Genomic DNA, 16,505 nt, shown 5'->3' on the forward strand with positions numbered 1-16,505 from the left:
CCTTACGGTGTTTTGGGAAGTTCTAGCAACACTGCTGCTGGGATTTTTACCTTATTTTGAAAGATTTTTTTTTCTCTGTGAAAGTGGTTTTTACATTTCACTCAACATCTACTGCGGAAGAAGTGTTGATCTCCTCTTCCATACAGGGAGAGGGGAATCTTTCCCTCCTTGTTAGTCAAGAGTCCTACCTATGGCAAGAACAAGGCTGCCAATGATTAGTGTGGCTTTTATGTGGTCGGTCTCTTAAATTCCCACAATGTAGAGATGTATGTTTTGTTAGCAAAGTTTATAAATAACCATGAAAGACAGAGATGGTTTCTTTCTTAGCGGACTGCAAATGATCATCACCTTAAGGTAAAAGTACAGAGAGATGCAGGCGGAGGAGGATACAACATCCAGGCAACCAGCTCCTTCCACTGTAGATCATCTCACATCCTTCCGTACCCTCACAACGGAGATCCAGGGATAGAGGAAAGGCGAAAACACATAGACACTGTTGCTTCTATTCAGTGAGGATGGTATTGAGGTCAAGAAAGGGGACCAAGCTGTATGCTCACTGTCAGACAGATTTGATGTAGCAAGACTGCGACATGAAGGAATAGCCCCTGGCAAGCACCATCAGCCTTCAGGTACATGTTTTGAGGCACACCTGAAAGTTGAGGCCATCATAGTGTTCTGTGTCACATCACCCTACGTGATATTTGACATCTGTGCATTCTTTGGCAAAAGACTCAACATCCACACGTGATTCTAGAAGACAACATTAAAAGCTGTGGACCTAAAGTAAAAGTAGTCATGCTATCGAGGAATCCTACTGGGAGTGGAGGGCACCTACAGACATTGTTCCAAGCAGGTAAGACCTCCACCACAGGACGCACTAGCAGCTTCCCTTTTTTTCACTGTACATAATTTCTGCAGGGGGTGTGAGGAGTGTCTCGAAAGTAAGCTCCAAAATCGCATAAGCAAAGACAAATGGGTTCCTCCTATTTTGCAGAATGGTTAGACTTTACATTTAAATTCAACACAATTTCCTGCAATATCTCCACAAGGGAGCAGATGATCCCTGATATGGAAAACATGACCCATTCCAGTGCTGGACTAGAAAAGGAGCAAAAACTGGACTTGAAAAGCAAAAATGGTGTTAAATAAATTTGAAGAAAAAGATAACAATTTTGTTTCAAGAAAAGCAGGAGCATAGGTGGAGGTGTGAAAACTCATTTTAAAAATGGGTGAATGAGTGGAGTGGTTGGGAGTGCCCACCAAAAACAAAATGTGGGAGAAAGGGTAAAGATGGAGTGATAAGAAAAGTGGGAGGAAAAAGTAGTGTAAAGAGAGACGTTAGTGTGGGCTAAACTGTGGAACAACAATAAAGTAAAATGTGACACTGACCTTACATGGCAAGGGAAGGGTGTGGGCTTAAAAACAGTAGATGGAAAACGTGGAGAAACATCAAGGGGCACATTTTCAATCTGAATTCCTTTTGAAAAATTGATTAAACAATTACGTTGAAATAGTTTCTGAGGATAGGTATCTATGAATTTGTTTTTCTAGTAACTTCCTTCACTGCCCTAATGATGTATTTATTTATGCATCATATAAAGTTGTCGCTAGGGTGCCCTTATAATGTATATATACACGTCATTACTTTTTTTTAATGTTTTGTTCCTCTAGTGGGTGAAAAACACCTTTGTCCTGGAGAGACTAGGAAAGAGTTTGCCAGTGCCTCATCCCTTCTGGGCACAGACAAACTCTCAAGTGAGGCAGCAGAGAGCTTACGTTCAGGCTGCTTCATTAGTAAGCAGGTGAAGTCACTAGAGATGTTGCATACATATTGGGTGGGCCTGAGAATGATTCCCTAATCCCCTCCAAGGTCCAGCCAAGGATTGCAGAGCTATGGGAGTGGCTAAGGACAGACATTAATGCCTCCAGCTTCTCTCTAGCTATGCCCACCAGCCCAAGCCACTTTCTTCTGTTGGAGGTGGGAGGAGCAGACTAGCACCACCCAGCCTCCCTCTCACAATCCCTTCCACCCCTCCAACAGAAGAAGCAAACCATAAGATGGGCGTTGCAAGGAGAGGGAACAGGATTGTTTATGGTTCCTCTCAGTCCAATCCCCACCTCCTGATTCACTTTATATAGGTATTTTGTCTCAGTGCTTATGTTTCCAAGAGACTCATCAGTAGAGGAAGCAGTTGTGTGTCTGTGCCCCTTCAAAGAGCTAGGAGCTATTTGGATTTTCTTCAGTCTAAGAAAAAAATCCGATCAGTGTGTCCTTTCTGGGGCACAGGCACACAGTTATACGCCCCCAGCTAGGAGACAGATGCTCCTTGGATATTTTTATCCTTCAAGTGTCGCTGTCATGCACATGTGCTGCAGCGAGTAACCCAGGGGTTGATTGATTTTTTTTCTTAGCCTCGGAATAAAATCCAAACTGCACCAGACTTCTTACTGGGGAGCACACAGATACATGCATTTGTGCCCCAGTGAGGAGCCCGAATGCGAATAGGATTTTTCTTATCCATGTCTGGTCACGGGGTTTTCCTACATCTAGGAAAACCCTAGACATTTCTGAACATCATAGACATACAAATAAATATCCTTGTGAATATTATACACTGGTAAAAATAAGTCTGCCCTTGCGTTTTTGTGACAGAACGTTCCAGAATGTGTTGGGAACAGCAAAATTCCCATCTCACAGTGTTCACACATATCTAGCAATAAAAACAGTACCTCACATTTGGGTGGGCCTGTCATAACTTTTCTTATATTTTGCTTTAGTCATTTTATGATATATTGCTGCAGAGTTGATTTTAAATGGGTATATTTAGCTATTTTCCAAAAGTTAGAAAAACAAAATTCAAGAGTCACGTACATTTTGATTGTGCATTCTTTTGTTATATTTTATATGTATGTGTGTATTCCTCTTTTAAATGTTCTACAGTGCCTGCCTGAAGGAAGGGCTATTTCAGTGTTTGACTGACTTCACTGATGATATATATGAGGGTGAACTAAGAATTGATGTAAGCACTTTTCCATTACAAGGGTCTAAGCTGTGCCCCTACCTGATATTCTACCTAGCGTCAGTGGTTTAGATTCCCCCCTGTCTGGAATCTATGCACTCTCTTCTCCACAGGGCTCAGTTCAAAGGGAGACAGCCGGCCACATGTTCTACACTAGGCACCACCTGATGTTGGCATATTTAGGGTCCAAGGAGTTCAGCATTCTTCAGTCTGCTAGTGGCTTGTTCTGGCAGCACTAAGTGAGGTGTCCCTGAAAGCCTTGCTATTTGCCACTCACAGTATGTTTGTGATGCACAGATCATTCTTCTCAGTGTTGAATGTGATGTTGGGTAAAGAGACCTGACTGCCAGTCCCTGCAAAGGCCAGTCAAGGTCAGGTGCATTTGTGTTCAAGGCACACCTGCTGTCCGGCCTTCCTCACTATTGAACGGTGTTATGCCTCAGTTACTAGTGCAACGCCCCCTCCGCTGTGCTAAGTCTCCATGTGTTTCATGTTTGTTTGCTGCATGCCCACCTCTGCATAATTGCTAAAAACTCCTCCTGTAATTGTATATGTTAAACACTATATGCTTACTGTCTCCAAAATTGCACGTTCTGTTTCATGTATTTCAGAGGCAGCATTCGTTGCCTGAGCAGAGGAAGAAAGAGCTGCTGCTGCGGTTAATTGCTGAACTTGTTGAGTTCATCTCTCCCAAAACGCCGAAACCCGGGGACCTTGGAGGACGAGTGTCTGGTTCACTGGCTTGGAGATCAGCCAGGGGAGAAATAGATGTGAAGGTATGTCCTTTACTTACCATTGACACCAGCTTGAATACTTCCAGCTCATTTGTTTTGTTAGGTATCAGTGGTGTCATGATGATACCAGGCACTAGTGATTAAAATTAAGTCGTTTCTGGTCTGTCTATGTCTGAGATTGATGATAAATAAATACATAGTAACTTGATGGAAAAAATCAACCCAGCGCAGTTACTACAACTTGTGATCGATAAAGCTCAGTAGTGCAAAGACAAGTTCAGACCTACGTGTAGTGGTCATTAGTATGTTAAAGACTGTCTCAAGCATAAAGTGACTGTGGGTGTTGGAGCTGATCAACTGTAGGCCTTTATGTTGATTGCTGGATCTGCCTGAAGCAGATATTGCATTTGTCTCTGGCAAGAATAATAACCTATGTTTTCCTGCAAGATCTTGGCTATGGAGGAGGGTTGTGGTGTGCGGTCAGAAAAGCCAGAACAGTGTAAGACCTGGCCACACCTCCTGATGTCCAAGTAGCGTTTACACCTTGACAGTTTAGACAATAATTGAGATGTGGCTTCTTGTGTAAAGGAGGGCCAAACACACAGATTATCAGAAGCTGGTTGTATTGGTAATACATATTATAAAAATAAGACCACAGATACTGCACTTCATAAAGGCCTAGGCAATGTGAGTAAGAAGGCACATGGTCACAAGTCCTAATTTACAATAAAAATGGAAGATCCTGGCTAGTGCTTGTATCACATGATGCGAAGTGAGTTAAATCACCTGAATTCTGCATCTATGCTAGCTGTGCCTTTCAGGATGTCGTGATCGGATCCACTTTAATCCGATTGTCCTGTTGCAGCACATTGCACTTTGGCATCTTTACAGATACAAAGCACTAGCTAGCTTTACTAACAATTTAATTTTTTGCATTGACACGTATAGACTTGGGCCACAACGTTTTGAAGCTTCAGTTGCTCACTAAGAGGATGCAACCATATTACTGTCCTGATGATGACCCTGTGTACAAATGATTTCTGGGTGATGGAAATGTTGACGTATCCATTGTGTTGGCTTGACATATAACTGAAAACGCACAGACGGTGATGGGAAGAATGTCTGCAATACTCAGGGGGTAGCATTGGAACTCATTGTTCTTTTGCCGTCCTGACCCGAATCCAGTAGGAACAGTCCAGCCCGAACTGCCAGACCAGGTCCTCTCTGAACCAGAACAGAAGCAACTCAAGACCAGTTGTGCCCAGATTTAGGTCCTCTGCCCACTCTGCCACTGGAACCAAGCTACGCCTCTCTAAATAGCACCCATCGGGGGGAATGGTCTTGGGTTACTTGTGTGAAAAGGGCAAGTCTTTTATTCCAAGGCAAAGTTGTACCGTTTTAGCAGCACTGATGCGTACCCAACACCTTTCATGACATTTTCCTGCTGGCAGTTTCTTCCACAAGAAGAGTTAGTGAATTGCAATTGCTTTCTTGCCAAGAACCTTTTTTTCCAAGAGACCGTGTGACCTTTTTGTCTACCACCAAATTTATTCCAAAAGTATCTCATTCATTTCATATAAACTAAAGGAATTCACTGCCAACATTTTTACTTTTCCAGCCACTTCCGTAGAGAGAGCTCCACACTCACTGGATATCAAAATAAGGGTAAACCCATTGGGAAAAGATCCTTGTCTAGATGGATTGTGGCATGGATCTCCGAAGTGCACACTATAATGAACAGACCATTAACACGAAATGTAATCAACGTGGTACCACGTGAAATAATTGGCAACCACCTAAATGATCAAATATTCCCCTTCTTCTTCTCCCTTTTCCTATCTGCCCCTATACCCACACTATCCCTCCCTCATAGATGGTATACTTAAAGAACTCCCCTGTTTTGCTGAGTCATAGACCCCAGTTGCGAGGTGGAGCCCTATGATGTATCATGGATCCAGGTGGGGGAGAGGTCTTTCATCCATAAAAGTTGAATGTTCCAGACGGATGGGCAATGATTTTAACACTTAAGTGGCCATGGTTCACCAGTTTTCCCACAGAGTACCCTGAGTTGTTGTCATGTATATTTGTGGGGATCACACCCCTGTGTGCCTCCCTGTAGCCCCGTTATGATTATACATTGGCAAGAAATGCAGAGCGTATTTAACCAGGGCTTGGTGTCAACAATAGCTCTGTTCGCAAATGTCCCACTTAAATCCATCTGCAAAGCAGCTATGATGATCCACATGTTCACCAAGCACTACTGTATCCACGTAATTTACAAAACAAGACAAAGTGGCGAGAAGGTCTGTGCTTCACAGGCCTTTTCACAAGGTAAGCCTCATGCTCACCATCCACTGTAGTTCTCACTCTGTCTGCTAGGTAGTCTTAATTCAATCATATGACTCTATGAAAGATCTAGGATAAAGTTACTTACCTGCAACTCTGGTTCTCCTACATTGGTATCTTTAATATATTCATGAGACACCACTGTCCTCCCCTTATAACCATGAGTGTGGTATGTGTGTATGTATTTGTAAAAGTCTCTGGCAGGGGAGAATCTGAGGGTCTGGGTTTTGGATTGACTGGAGTTTGGGTCGTTTATAACAGGAAGATAGGATGCAAAAATGTTTATATTTTTAATATTATTGAGTGTAAAGGTACACAGCTATGCTAACATTATTTAGCAAGTGTCCCAGACTGACAACAGTAAATAATTCAAGCTTGTGAATCTATGAAAGATGTCAATGTTGGAGAACCAGAGCTACAGGTCAGTAACTTTTATCCTTCCTACATCGCAACATAAGATGGGACACAACATTCCAGAAGTTTGCTTCTGCTGTTCAGACTGTCTAATGCCCTAGAGCCACAGGATGGCAAGCCGACTGACCAATACAATACATTTAAGATGTAGTGTTCCCTCTATATTCAGAAAAAAATAACACATATATATATATATATGTTCGATGGCATATGTTGCTGCAGATACACATGTGTGGCACAGTCCGCTGCCTGGTGTTGGGCTCGGAGTATTACAAGTTGTTTTTCTTCGAAGAAGTCTTTTTGGTCACGGGACCGAAGGACTCCTCCCTCCTCGGCTCCATTGCGCATGGGCGTCGACTCCATCTTAGATTGTTTTTTTCCGCTGTCGGGTTCGGACGTATTCCTTTTCGCTCCGTGTTTCGGTTCGGAAAGTTAGTCAGAATCTCGGAAGAAAGCGTCGGTATTGTTCCGTTCGTTATCGGGATAGTTAGGTACATCGACACCGATCATCGGAAGACTTTGGGGTAGTTTCGATCCCCCATCGGGGCCTGGTCGGCCCGACCGCGTGCGACATCGAAGCCGATGGAACAGACCCCGTTTCGTTTCTGCCCAAAATGTCACAGTAAGTATCCTTATACAGATCAGCACTTGGTCTGTAACTTGTGCTTGTCCCCCGAGCACAAGGAGGATACCTGTGAAGCCTGTCGAGCCTTCCGGTCCAGAAAAACACTCCGGGACCGAAGAGCCAGGCGTCAACAAATGGCGTCCACGTCGACAAAACAACGTTTCGACGAGGAAGAGGAAACATTCTCGGTTCCGGATTCAGAATCCGGAGACTCCGACGTCGAACAACAGCAACAAACCGTGAGTAAGACGTCGAAAAGTAAATCCATCGACAAACCGAAAGCCCAGGGGACGCCACTGCCAACAGGCCATGGCTCGACCCATAAAACAGGCGACCCGTCGAAGGCGCCGAAAAAGGGCACGCCCATAGCGAAGACACCCGACTCCGGTCGAGGGACCGCCATGGAGCAACCTCGGAGCCGAGAAAGCGGCTCCGAGAGACAAAAACAAGATACCGGCACCGAAAAACATCGGCACCGAGAATCCATGCCGAAAGGAACAAAAATTCTGTTGGTGCCGAAACCGAAAAAAGATTCTCTCTCGGCGCCGAAAAATACCACACCTTCATCCTACTCAGAGGAACAAGGAATAAGTGGCCAAATGCACAGATTTGGACAAGAGCTCCAAAGTGTAGAATCGGACTACACACAAAAGAGACTGTACATCCAGCACGACACAGGGAAGATATCAACCCTTCCCCCAATCATGAGGAAAAGAAGGATCGAACTTCCAAAGGATGACGCACAACCACAAGCCAAAGTGGTTAAAAAAGTCACGCCTCCGCCCTCTCCACCACAGGCATCGCCGGCACAAACACCGCCACAAATGCACTCACCAGCGCAAACTACCATAAGTCATGACGATCAGGATCAAGACGCTTGGGACCTGTATGACACCCCAGTGCCGGACAATGATCCCGAGTCATACCCCACAAAGCCGTCACCGCCAGAGGACAGTACCTCATACTCGCAACTGGTGGCTAGGGCAGCAGAATTCCACAATGTCCAACTGCATTCCGATCCTATAGAGGATGATTTTTTATTTAACACCCTCTCGGCTACACACAGCCAATATCAATGGCTCCCAATGCTACCAGGGATGTTACGGCACGCAAAACAAATTTTTGAAGAGCCCGTAAAATCAAGAGCCATCACCCCAAGGGTGGATAAGAAATACAAACCACCACCCACAGACCCAGCGTTTATTACTTCGCAGTTACCACCTGACTCCGTGGTAGTAGGGGCAGCTCGCAAGAGAGCAAATTCACATACATCTGGCGACGCCCCACCTCCGGACAAAGAAGCCGAAAATTTGATGCGGCAGGGAAAAGAGTAGCATCACAGGCAGCCAACCAGTGGCGCATCGCAAATTCACAAGCGCTGCTGGCCAGATATGACCGAGCACACTGGGACGAGATGCAACTTCTCGTAGACCATCTTCCCCAGGAATACCAAAAAAGGGCGCAGCAAATAGTGGAAGAGGGACAAACGATCTCAAACAATCAAATCCGCTCTTCACTAGACGCAGCCGATACTGCAGCAAGAACAGTCAACACTGCTGTCACCATAAGGAGACACGCTTGGCTACGCACTTCAGGCTTCAAACCTGAAATCCAGCAGGCTGTCCTTAATATGCCCTTCAACGAGAAACAACTTTTTGGCTCTGAAGTGGATACAGCCATTGAAAAACTTAAAAAGGACACAGACACGGCCAAGGCCATGGGCGCACTCTACTCCCCGCAGAGCAGAGGCTCTTTCAGAAAAACTCCATTTAGAGGGGGGTTTCGTGGCCAACCCACAGACACCACCAGCCAACAAACAAGAACCACACCATATCAGGGTTCCTTCCAAAGGGGAGGTTTCAGGGGATATCGGGGGGGTCAATTCCCAAGGAGTAGGGGAAGATTCCAGACTCCAAAAACACCTCCACCTAAACAGTGACTTTCAAGTCACGGAACCCCTTCACTCAACACCAGTGGGGGGAAGACTAAGCCAATTCTACCAATCTTGGCAACAGATTACAACAGACAATTGGGTATTAGCAATAATCCAACATGGCTATTGCATAGAATTCCACAACTTCCCACCAAACATCCCCCCCAAAACACGCAAAATGTCACCACAACATTTAGAACTTTTAGGACTAGAAGTTCAAGCACTACTGCAAAAGGATGCAATAGAGTTAGTACCAGTACAACAAAAAAACACAGGAGTTTACTCCCTGTACTTTCTAATTCCAAAAAAAGACAAAACATTAAGACCAATATTAGATCTCAGGACACTAAATACCTACATCATATCGGACCATTTTCACATGGTCACACTACAAGACATCATTCCACTGCTCAAACAGCAAGATTACATGACCACATTAGACCTAAAGGATGCGTACTTTCATATACCAATACACCCTTCTCACAGAAAGTACCTACGGTTCGTATTCAAAGGAATACATTACCAATTCAAGGTGTTGCCATTCGGAATAACAACTGCACCAAGAGTGTTCACAAAATGTCTAGCAGTAGTAGCAGCACACATCAGGAGACAACAGATACATGTGTTCCCTTACCTAGACGATTGGCTAATCAAGACCAACACAGTAAAAAAATGCGCAAACGACACCACATTTGTCATACAAACCCTTCACAAACTGGGGTTTTCCATCAACTATACAAAATCACACATAGAACCGTGTCAAACACAACAATATCTAGGAGCAACCATCAACACATCAAAAGGAATTGCCACTCCAAGTCCACAAAGAGTGCAGGCATTCCACAAGGTAATAAGTGCTATGTTTCCAAACCAAAAGTTACAAGCAAAACATGTGCTAAAACTTCTAGGCATGATGTCATCATGCATAGCCATTGTCCCAAACGCAAGACTACACATGCGACCCTTACAACAGTGTCTAGCATCACAATGGTCACAGGCACAGGGTCAACTTCAAAATCTGGTGTTGGTAAACCGCCAAACATACCTCTCGCTTCTATGGTGGAACAGCAAAAATTTAAACAAAGGGCGGACATTTCAGGACCCAGTGCCTCAATACGTTATAACAACAGACGCTTCCATGACAGGGTGGGGAGCACACCTCAATCACCACAGCATTCAAGGACAATGGGATATACACGAAACAAAATTTCATATCAATTACCTAGAACTGTTAGCAGTATTTCTAGCGTTAAAAGCCTTCCAACCCATAATAACACACAAATACATTCTTGTCAAAACAGACAACATGACAACAATGTATTATTTAAACAAACAAGGAGGAACACACTCAACACAATTGTGCCTCCTAACACAAAGAATTTGGCAGTGGGCGATTCACAACAACATTCGCCTAATAGCACAATTTATTCCAGGAATACAAAACCAACTAGCAGACAACCTTTCGCGAGACCACCAACAAGTCCACGAATGGGAAATTCACCCCCAAGTTCTGAACAAGTACTTTCAAATTTGGGGAACACCCCAGATAGATTTGTTCGCAACAAAAGAAAACTCAAAATGCTAAAACTTCGCATCCAGGTACCCACACCGCGAATCACAAGGCAATGCTCTATGGATGAGTTGGTCAGGGATATTTGCGTACGCTTTTCCCCCTCTCCCTCTCCTTCCATATCTAGTAAACAAGTTGAGTCAAAACCAACTCAAACTCATACTGATAGCACCCACATGGGCAAGACAACCTTGGTATACAACTCTACTAGACCTTTCACTAGTAACGCATGTCAAACTACCCAACAGGCCAGATCTGTTAACACAACACAAACAACAGATCAGGCATCCAAACCCAGCATCATTGAATCTGGCAATTTGGCTCCTGAAATCCTAGAATTCGGACACTTAGACCTCACACAAGAATGCATGGAGGTCATAAAACAAGCTAGAAAACCTTCCACTAGACACTGCTATGCATCTAAGTGGAAAAGATTTGTTTACTACTGCCATTCCAATCAAATACAACCATTACATGCCTCTACTAAAGACATAGTAGGATACTTACTACATTTGCAAAAAGCAAATCTCGCTTTTTCATCTATAAAAATACACCTCGCAGCAATATCTGCTTACCTACAAACTACTCATTCATCGTCTCTATTTAGAATACCAGTTATTAAAGCATTCATGGAAAGGCTAAAAAGAATTATACCACCAAGAACACCACCAGTTCCTTCATGGAATCTTAACATCGTCTTAACAAGACTCATGGGTCCACCTTTCGAACCCATGCATTCCTGTGAAATGCAATATCTAACCTGGAAGGTCGCATTTCTCATTGCAATCACATCCCTCAGAAGAGTAAGTGAAATACAGGCATTTACCATACAAGAACCATTTATTCAAATACACAACAATAAAATAGTTCTAAGAACAAATCCAAAATTTCTGCCAAAAGTAATCTCACCATTCCATTTAAATCAAACAGTAGAATTGCCAGTGTTCTTCCCACAACCAAATTCTGTGGCTGAAAGGGCACTACATACATTAGACATCAAAAGAGCACTAATGTATTACATTGACAGAACAAAGCTAATCAGAAAAACAAAACAACTGTTCATAGCTTTTCAAAAACCACACATAGGAAATCCAATCTCTAAACAAGGCATTGCTAGATGGATAGTCAGATGCATTCAAACATGCTATCTTAAAGCCAAAAGAGAATTGCCTATTACACCAAAGGCACACTCAACCAGAAAGAAAGGTGCTACAATGGCCTTTCTAGGAAACATTCCTATGAGCGAAATATGTAAGGCTGCAACCTGGTCTACGCCTCACACGTTTACTAAACACTACTGTGTAGACGTACTAAATGCACAACAAGCTACAGTGGGCCAAGCTGTACTAAGAACATTATTCCAAACTACTTCAACTCCTACAGGCTAAACCACCGCTTTTAGGGGAGGTAACTGCTTTATAATCTATGCCACACATGTGTATCTGCAGCAACATATGCCATCGAACTGAAAATGTCACTTACCCAGTGTACATCTGTTCGTGGCATTAGTCGCTGCAGATTCACATGTACCCTCCCACCTCCCCGGGAAGCCTGTAGCCGTTTAGAAGTAGATCATAAATCTTAAACATCTGAACATTTGTAAATAATTATTAGAAACTCTTAACGTACATACATATTCACTCCATTGCATGGGCACTATTTATACCAAACAACTCCATCCTCACCCTCTGCGGGGAAAACAATCTAAGATGGAGTCGACGCCCATGCGCAATGGAGCCGAGGAGGGAGGAGTCCTTCGGTCCCGTGACCAAAAAGACTTCTTCGAAGAAAAACAACTTGTAATACTCCGAGCCCAACACCAGGCAGCGGACTGTGCCACACATGTGAATCTGCAGCGACTAATGCCACGAACAGATGTACACTGGGTAAGTGACATTTTCAATATATATATATTTGTTCGATGGCATGTGTAGCTGCAGATACACATGCTGTGCACATCCCGCCATCTAGTGTTGGGCTCGGAGTGTTACAAGTTGTTTTTCTTCGAAGAAGTCTTTTTCGAGTCACGAGATCGAGGGACTCCTCCCCGTTCGGCTCCATTGCGCATGGGGGTCGACTCCATCTTGGATTGTTTTCTTTCCGCCATCGGGTTCAGACGTGTTCCTTTTCGCTCCGCGTTTCGGTTCGGAAAGTTAGTTAGAATCTCGGAAAATTCGACGGTATTGTTTGCGTTCGGTATCGGGTTAGTTACAAACAGATCGACACTGAATTTTGAAGAGCTCCGGTGGCCCTTCGGGGTTTTCGATTCCCCCGCGGGGCCTGGTCGGCCCGACCACGTGCGTCTTCAAGGCTAATGGAACGGAACCCATTCCGCTTCTGCCCCGAATGTCACAACAAGTATCCTTATACAGATCAGCATCTGGTCTGTAATTTGTGTTTGTCTCCAGAACACAAAGAGGATACTTGTGAGGCCTGTCGAGCGTTTCGGTCGAGGAAGACGTTACGAGACCGAAGAGCAAGAAGACTACAAATGGCGTCGGCGCCGACAGGACAAAAACACTTGGAAGAGGAAGAAGAAACCTTCTCCATCGAGCATTCGGACTCGGACGAGGTCGATCCCGAACAGACGCCGAAAACCGTGAGTAAGACGTCAATACACAAAACTCACGTAAAAACCACTAAAGCCCAGGGGACGCCACCGCCAGCAGGCCATGGCTTAACCCGAAAAATAGGTGACCGACCATCGGCACCGAAAAAGGGCACGCATGTGTCGAAGTCATCCGACTCCGGTCGAGATACCGGCACAGAGCAAATTCGACCCCGAAACACCGGGTCAGAGCAATCTCGGCACCGAGAGGGCGGCACCGAAACGAGTCGGCACCGAGAAATCAGTACGCCGAAGATCAAAAAAGTGTCGTCGGAACCGAAAAAGACAGCCTAAAGAGTTTCCATATCGAAACATCCGGCCTCGGAACCGTAATCAAGTTCCTACACAGAGGAACAGGGCCTGTCCTCACAAATGTAAGGACACAAATTCGGACAGGAACTAGAGATAATAGAGCCAGATTACACTCAAAGAAGGCTCCACATTCAAAAAGACACAGGGAAGATCAGTACTCTTCCCCCAATTGGAATGAAAAGAAAAGTTCTCCAAGAGAAAGACAAGCAGCCACAGGCAAAGGTGGCTAAACAAGTAACCCCGCCACCATCTCCACAATGCTCTCCACAACCATCACCGGTAGCCACTCCACCAATGATGCATTCCCCAACTCATACTGCAATGAGTCAGGATGATCCCGACCCATGGGATCTTTATGATGCGCCGGTATCAGATAACAGTCCCGACTGTTATCCAGCGAGACCGTCCCCACCTGAGGACAGTACAGCCTACACACAGGTGGTGTCAAGAGCAGCGGCGTTTCATAATGTCACCCTGCATGCAGAACCTATAGAGGATGACTTTTTATTTAACACACTATCGTCCACACATAGCCAGTACCAGAGTCTCCATATGCTACCGGGAATGCTGAAACACTCCAAACAGGTGTTTCAGGAGCCTGTGAAAGGCAGGGCCATTACTCCAAGGGTGGAGAAGAAGTACAAACCGCCCCCAACAGTTCCTGTGTGCATCACGCAGCAATTAACACCAGACTCAGTGGTAGTAGGGGCAGCTCGCAAGAGAGCGAACTCACACACCTCAGGAGACGCACCACCTCCAGACAAGGAGAGTCGCGAATTCGACGCTGCGGGGAAAAGGGTTGCGGCACAAGCAGCCAACCAATGGCGCATTGCTAACTCACAGGCCTTGCTGGCTAGATATGATAGGGCTCATTGGGACGAAATGCAACATTTCATAGAACACTTGCCCAAAGAGTTCCAAAAGAGAGCACAACAAGTGGTGGAGGAAGGACAGAGTATCTCGAACAATCAGATACGCTCAGCAATGGATGCAGCGGACACAGTTGCTAGGACTGTGAATACAGCAGTGACCATACGCAGACACGCATGGCTGCGTACATCAGGGTTCAAGCCGGAAATACAACAGGCCGTGCTAAATATGCCATTTAACGGACAGCAGTTGTTTGGGCCGGAGGTGGACACTGCTATCGAAAAACTAAAAAAAGACACAGATCCGGCCAAAGCCATGGGCGCACTCTACTCCCCACAGAGCAGAGGCACTTTTCGAAAAACACAGTTTCGAGGGGGGTTTCGAGGACAGAGCACAGAACCCTCTACCTCACAAACAAGGCCCACTTATCAGAGTCAATATCAGCGGGGAAGTTTTCGGGGACAATATAGAGGGGGACAGTTCCCAAAGAGTAGAAGGAAGTTCCAGAGTCCCAAAACTCCACAAAATAAACAGTGACTTCAACGTCACAAATCCCCAACACATAACACCAGTGGGGGGGAGACTAAGCAAGTTCTACAAACACTGGGAAGAAATAACAACAGACACGTGGGTCCTAGCCATTATCCAGCATGGGTATTGCATAGAATTTCTACAATTCCCTCCAAATGTCCCACCGAAAACACACATGTCCAAACAACGCATGGAACTCTTACAACTAGAGGTCCAAGCGTTGTTGCAAAAAGATGCTATAGAGATAGTACCAACTCAACAAAGAGGAACAGGAGTTTACTCCCTGTACTTTCTCATACCCAAAAAAGACAAAAGTCTAAGACCTATATTAGATCTCAGAACACTAAACATCTACATCAAATCAGATAACTTTCACATGGTGACAATGCAAGACGTGATCCCACTGCTCAAACAACAAGACTCAATGACAACACTAGACCTAAAGGATGCATATTTCCATATACCTATGCATCCTTCCCACAGAAAGTGCTTAAGGTTTGTATTCCCAGGAGTACATTACCAGTTCAAAGTGTTGCCATTCGGGATAACAACTGCACCAAGAGTTTTTACAAAATGCCTGGCAGTAGTGGCTGCTCATATCAGAAGGCAGCAAATACATGTGTTCCCGTACCTAGACGATTGGTTAATCAAAACCAATACGCAACAACGGTGTTCACAACACACAAAGTTTGTCATAGAAACCCTTCACAAACTAGGGTTCTCACTCAACTACAACAAGTCACACCTACAACCGTGTCAAATACAACAATACTTAGGAGCAACAATCAACACAACAAAAGGGATTGCCACTCCAAGTCCACAAAGGGTACAGGCATTTCAAAACATAATACAAGCCATGCACCCAAAACAAAAGATACAGGTAAAATTAGTGATGAAACTACTAGGCATGATGTCCTCATGCATAGCTATTGTCCCAAACGCAAGATTGCACATGCGGCCCCTACAACAGTGCCTAGCATCACAATGGTCACAGGCACAGGGTCAACTTCAAGATCTAGGGGGTTATTCCAACTTTGGAGGAAGTGGTAATCCGTCCCAAAAGTGACGGTAAAGTGACGGATATACCACCAGCCGTATTACAAGTCCATTATATCCTATGGAACTCGTAATACGGCTGGTGGTAAATCCGTCACATTTGGGACGGATTACCACCTCCTCCAAAGTTGGAATAACCCCCATAGTGTTGATAGACCGCCAAACATACAACTCGCTTCAATGGTGGAACACTATAAATTTAAACAAAGGGTGGCCTTTTCAAGACCCCGTGCCTCAATACGTAATAACAACAGATGCCTCCATGATAGGGTGGGGAGCACACCTCAACCAGCACAGCATCCAAGGACAATGGGACGCTCAGCAGAGACAGTTTCACATAAATCACTTAGAACTTCTAGCAGTATTTCTAGCGCTGAAAGCATTTCAACCTATAATAACACACAAACACATTCTTGTCAGAACAGACAACATGACAACGATGTATTATCTGAACAAACAAGGAGGGACACACTCGACACAGTTGTG

General features: G+C 44.7%; 1 protein-coding gene across 1 annotated transcript in view; it reads left to right on the forward strand.

The window, feature by feature from the left end:
- Positions 1-16,505, forward strand: part of NGLY1 (N-glycanase 1) — a 177,905-nt gene that overhangs the window by 127,482 nt on the left and 33,918 nt on the right. The window contains exon 9 of the mRNA XM_069212023.1: positions 3,632-3,796. Within this exon, the coding sequence (XP_069068124.1) occupies positions 3,632-3,796 (165 nt within the window). The remainder of the gene's footprint in view (positions 1-3,631; positions 3,797-16,505) is intronic.

The sequence above is a fragment of the Pleurodeles waltl genome, chromosome 10 (genome assembly GCF_031143425.1).
Source record: "Pleurodeles waltl isolate 20211129_DDA chromosome 10, aPleWal1.hap1.20221129, whole genome shotgun sequence".
Lineage (NCBI taxonomy): Eukaryota > Metazoa > Chordata > Amphibia > Caudata > Salamandridae > Pleurodeles > Pleurodeles waltl.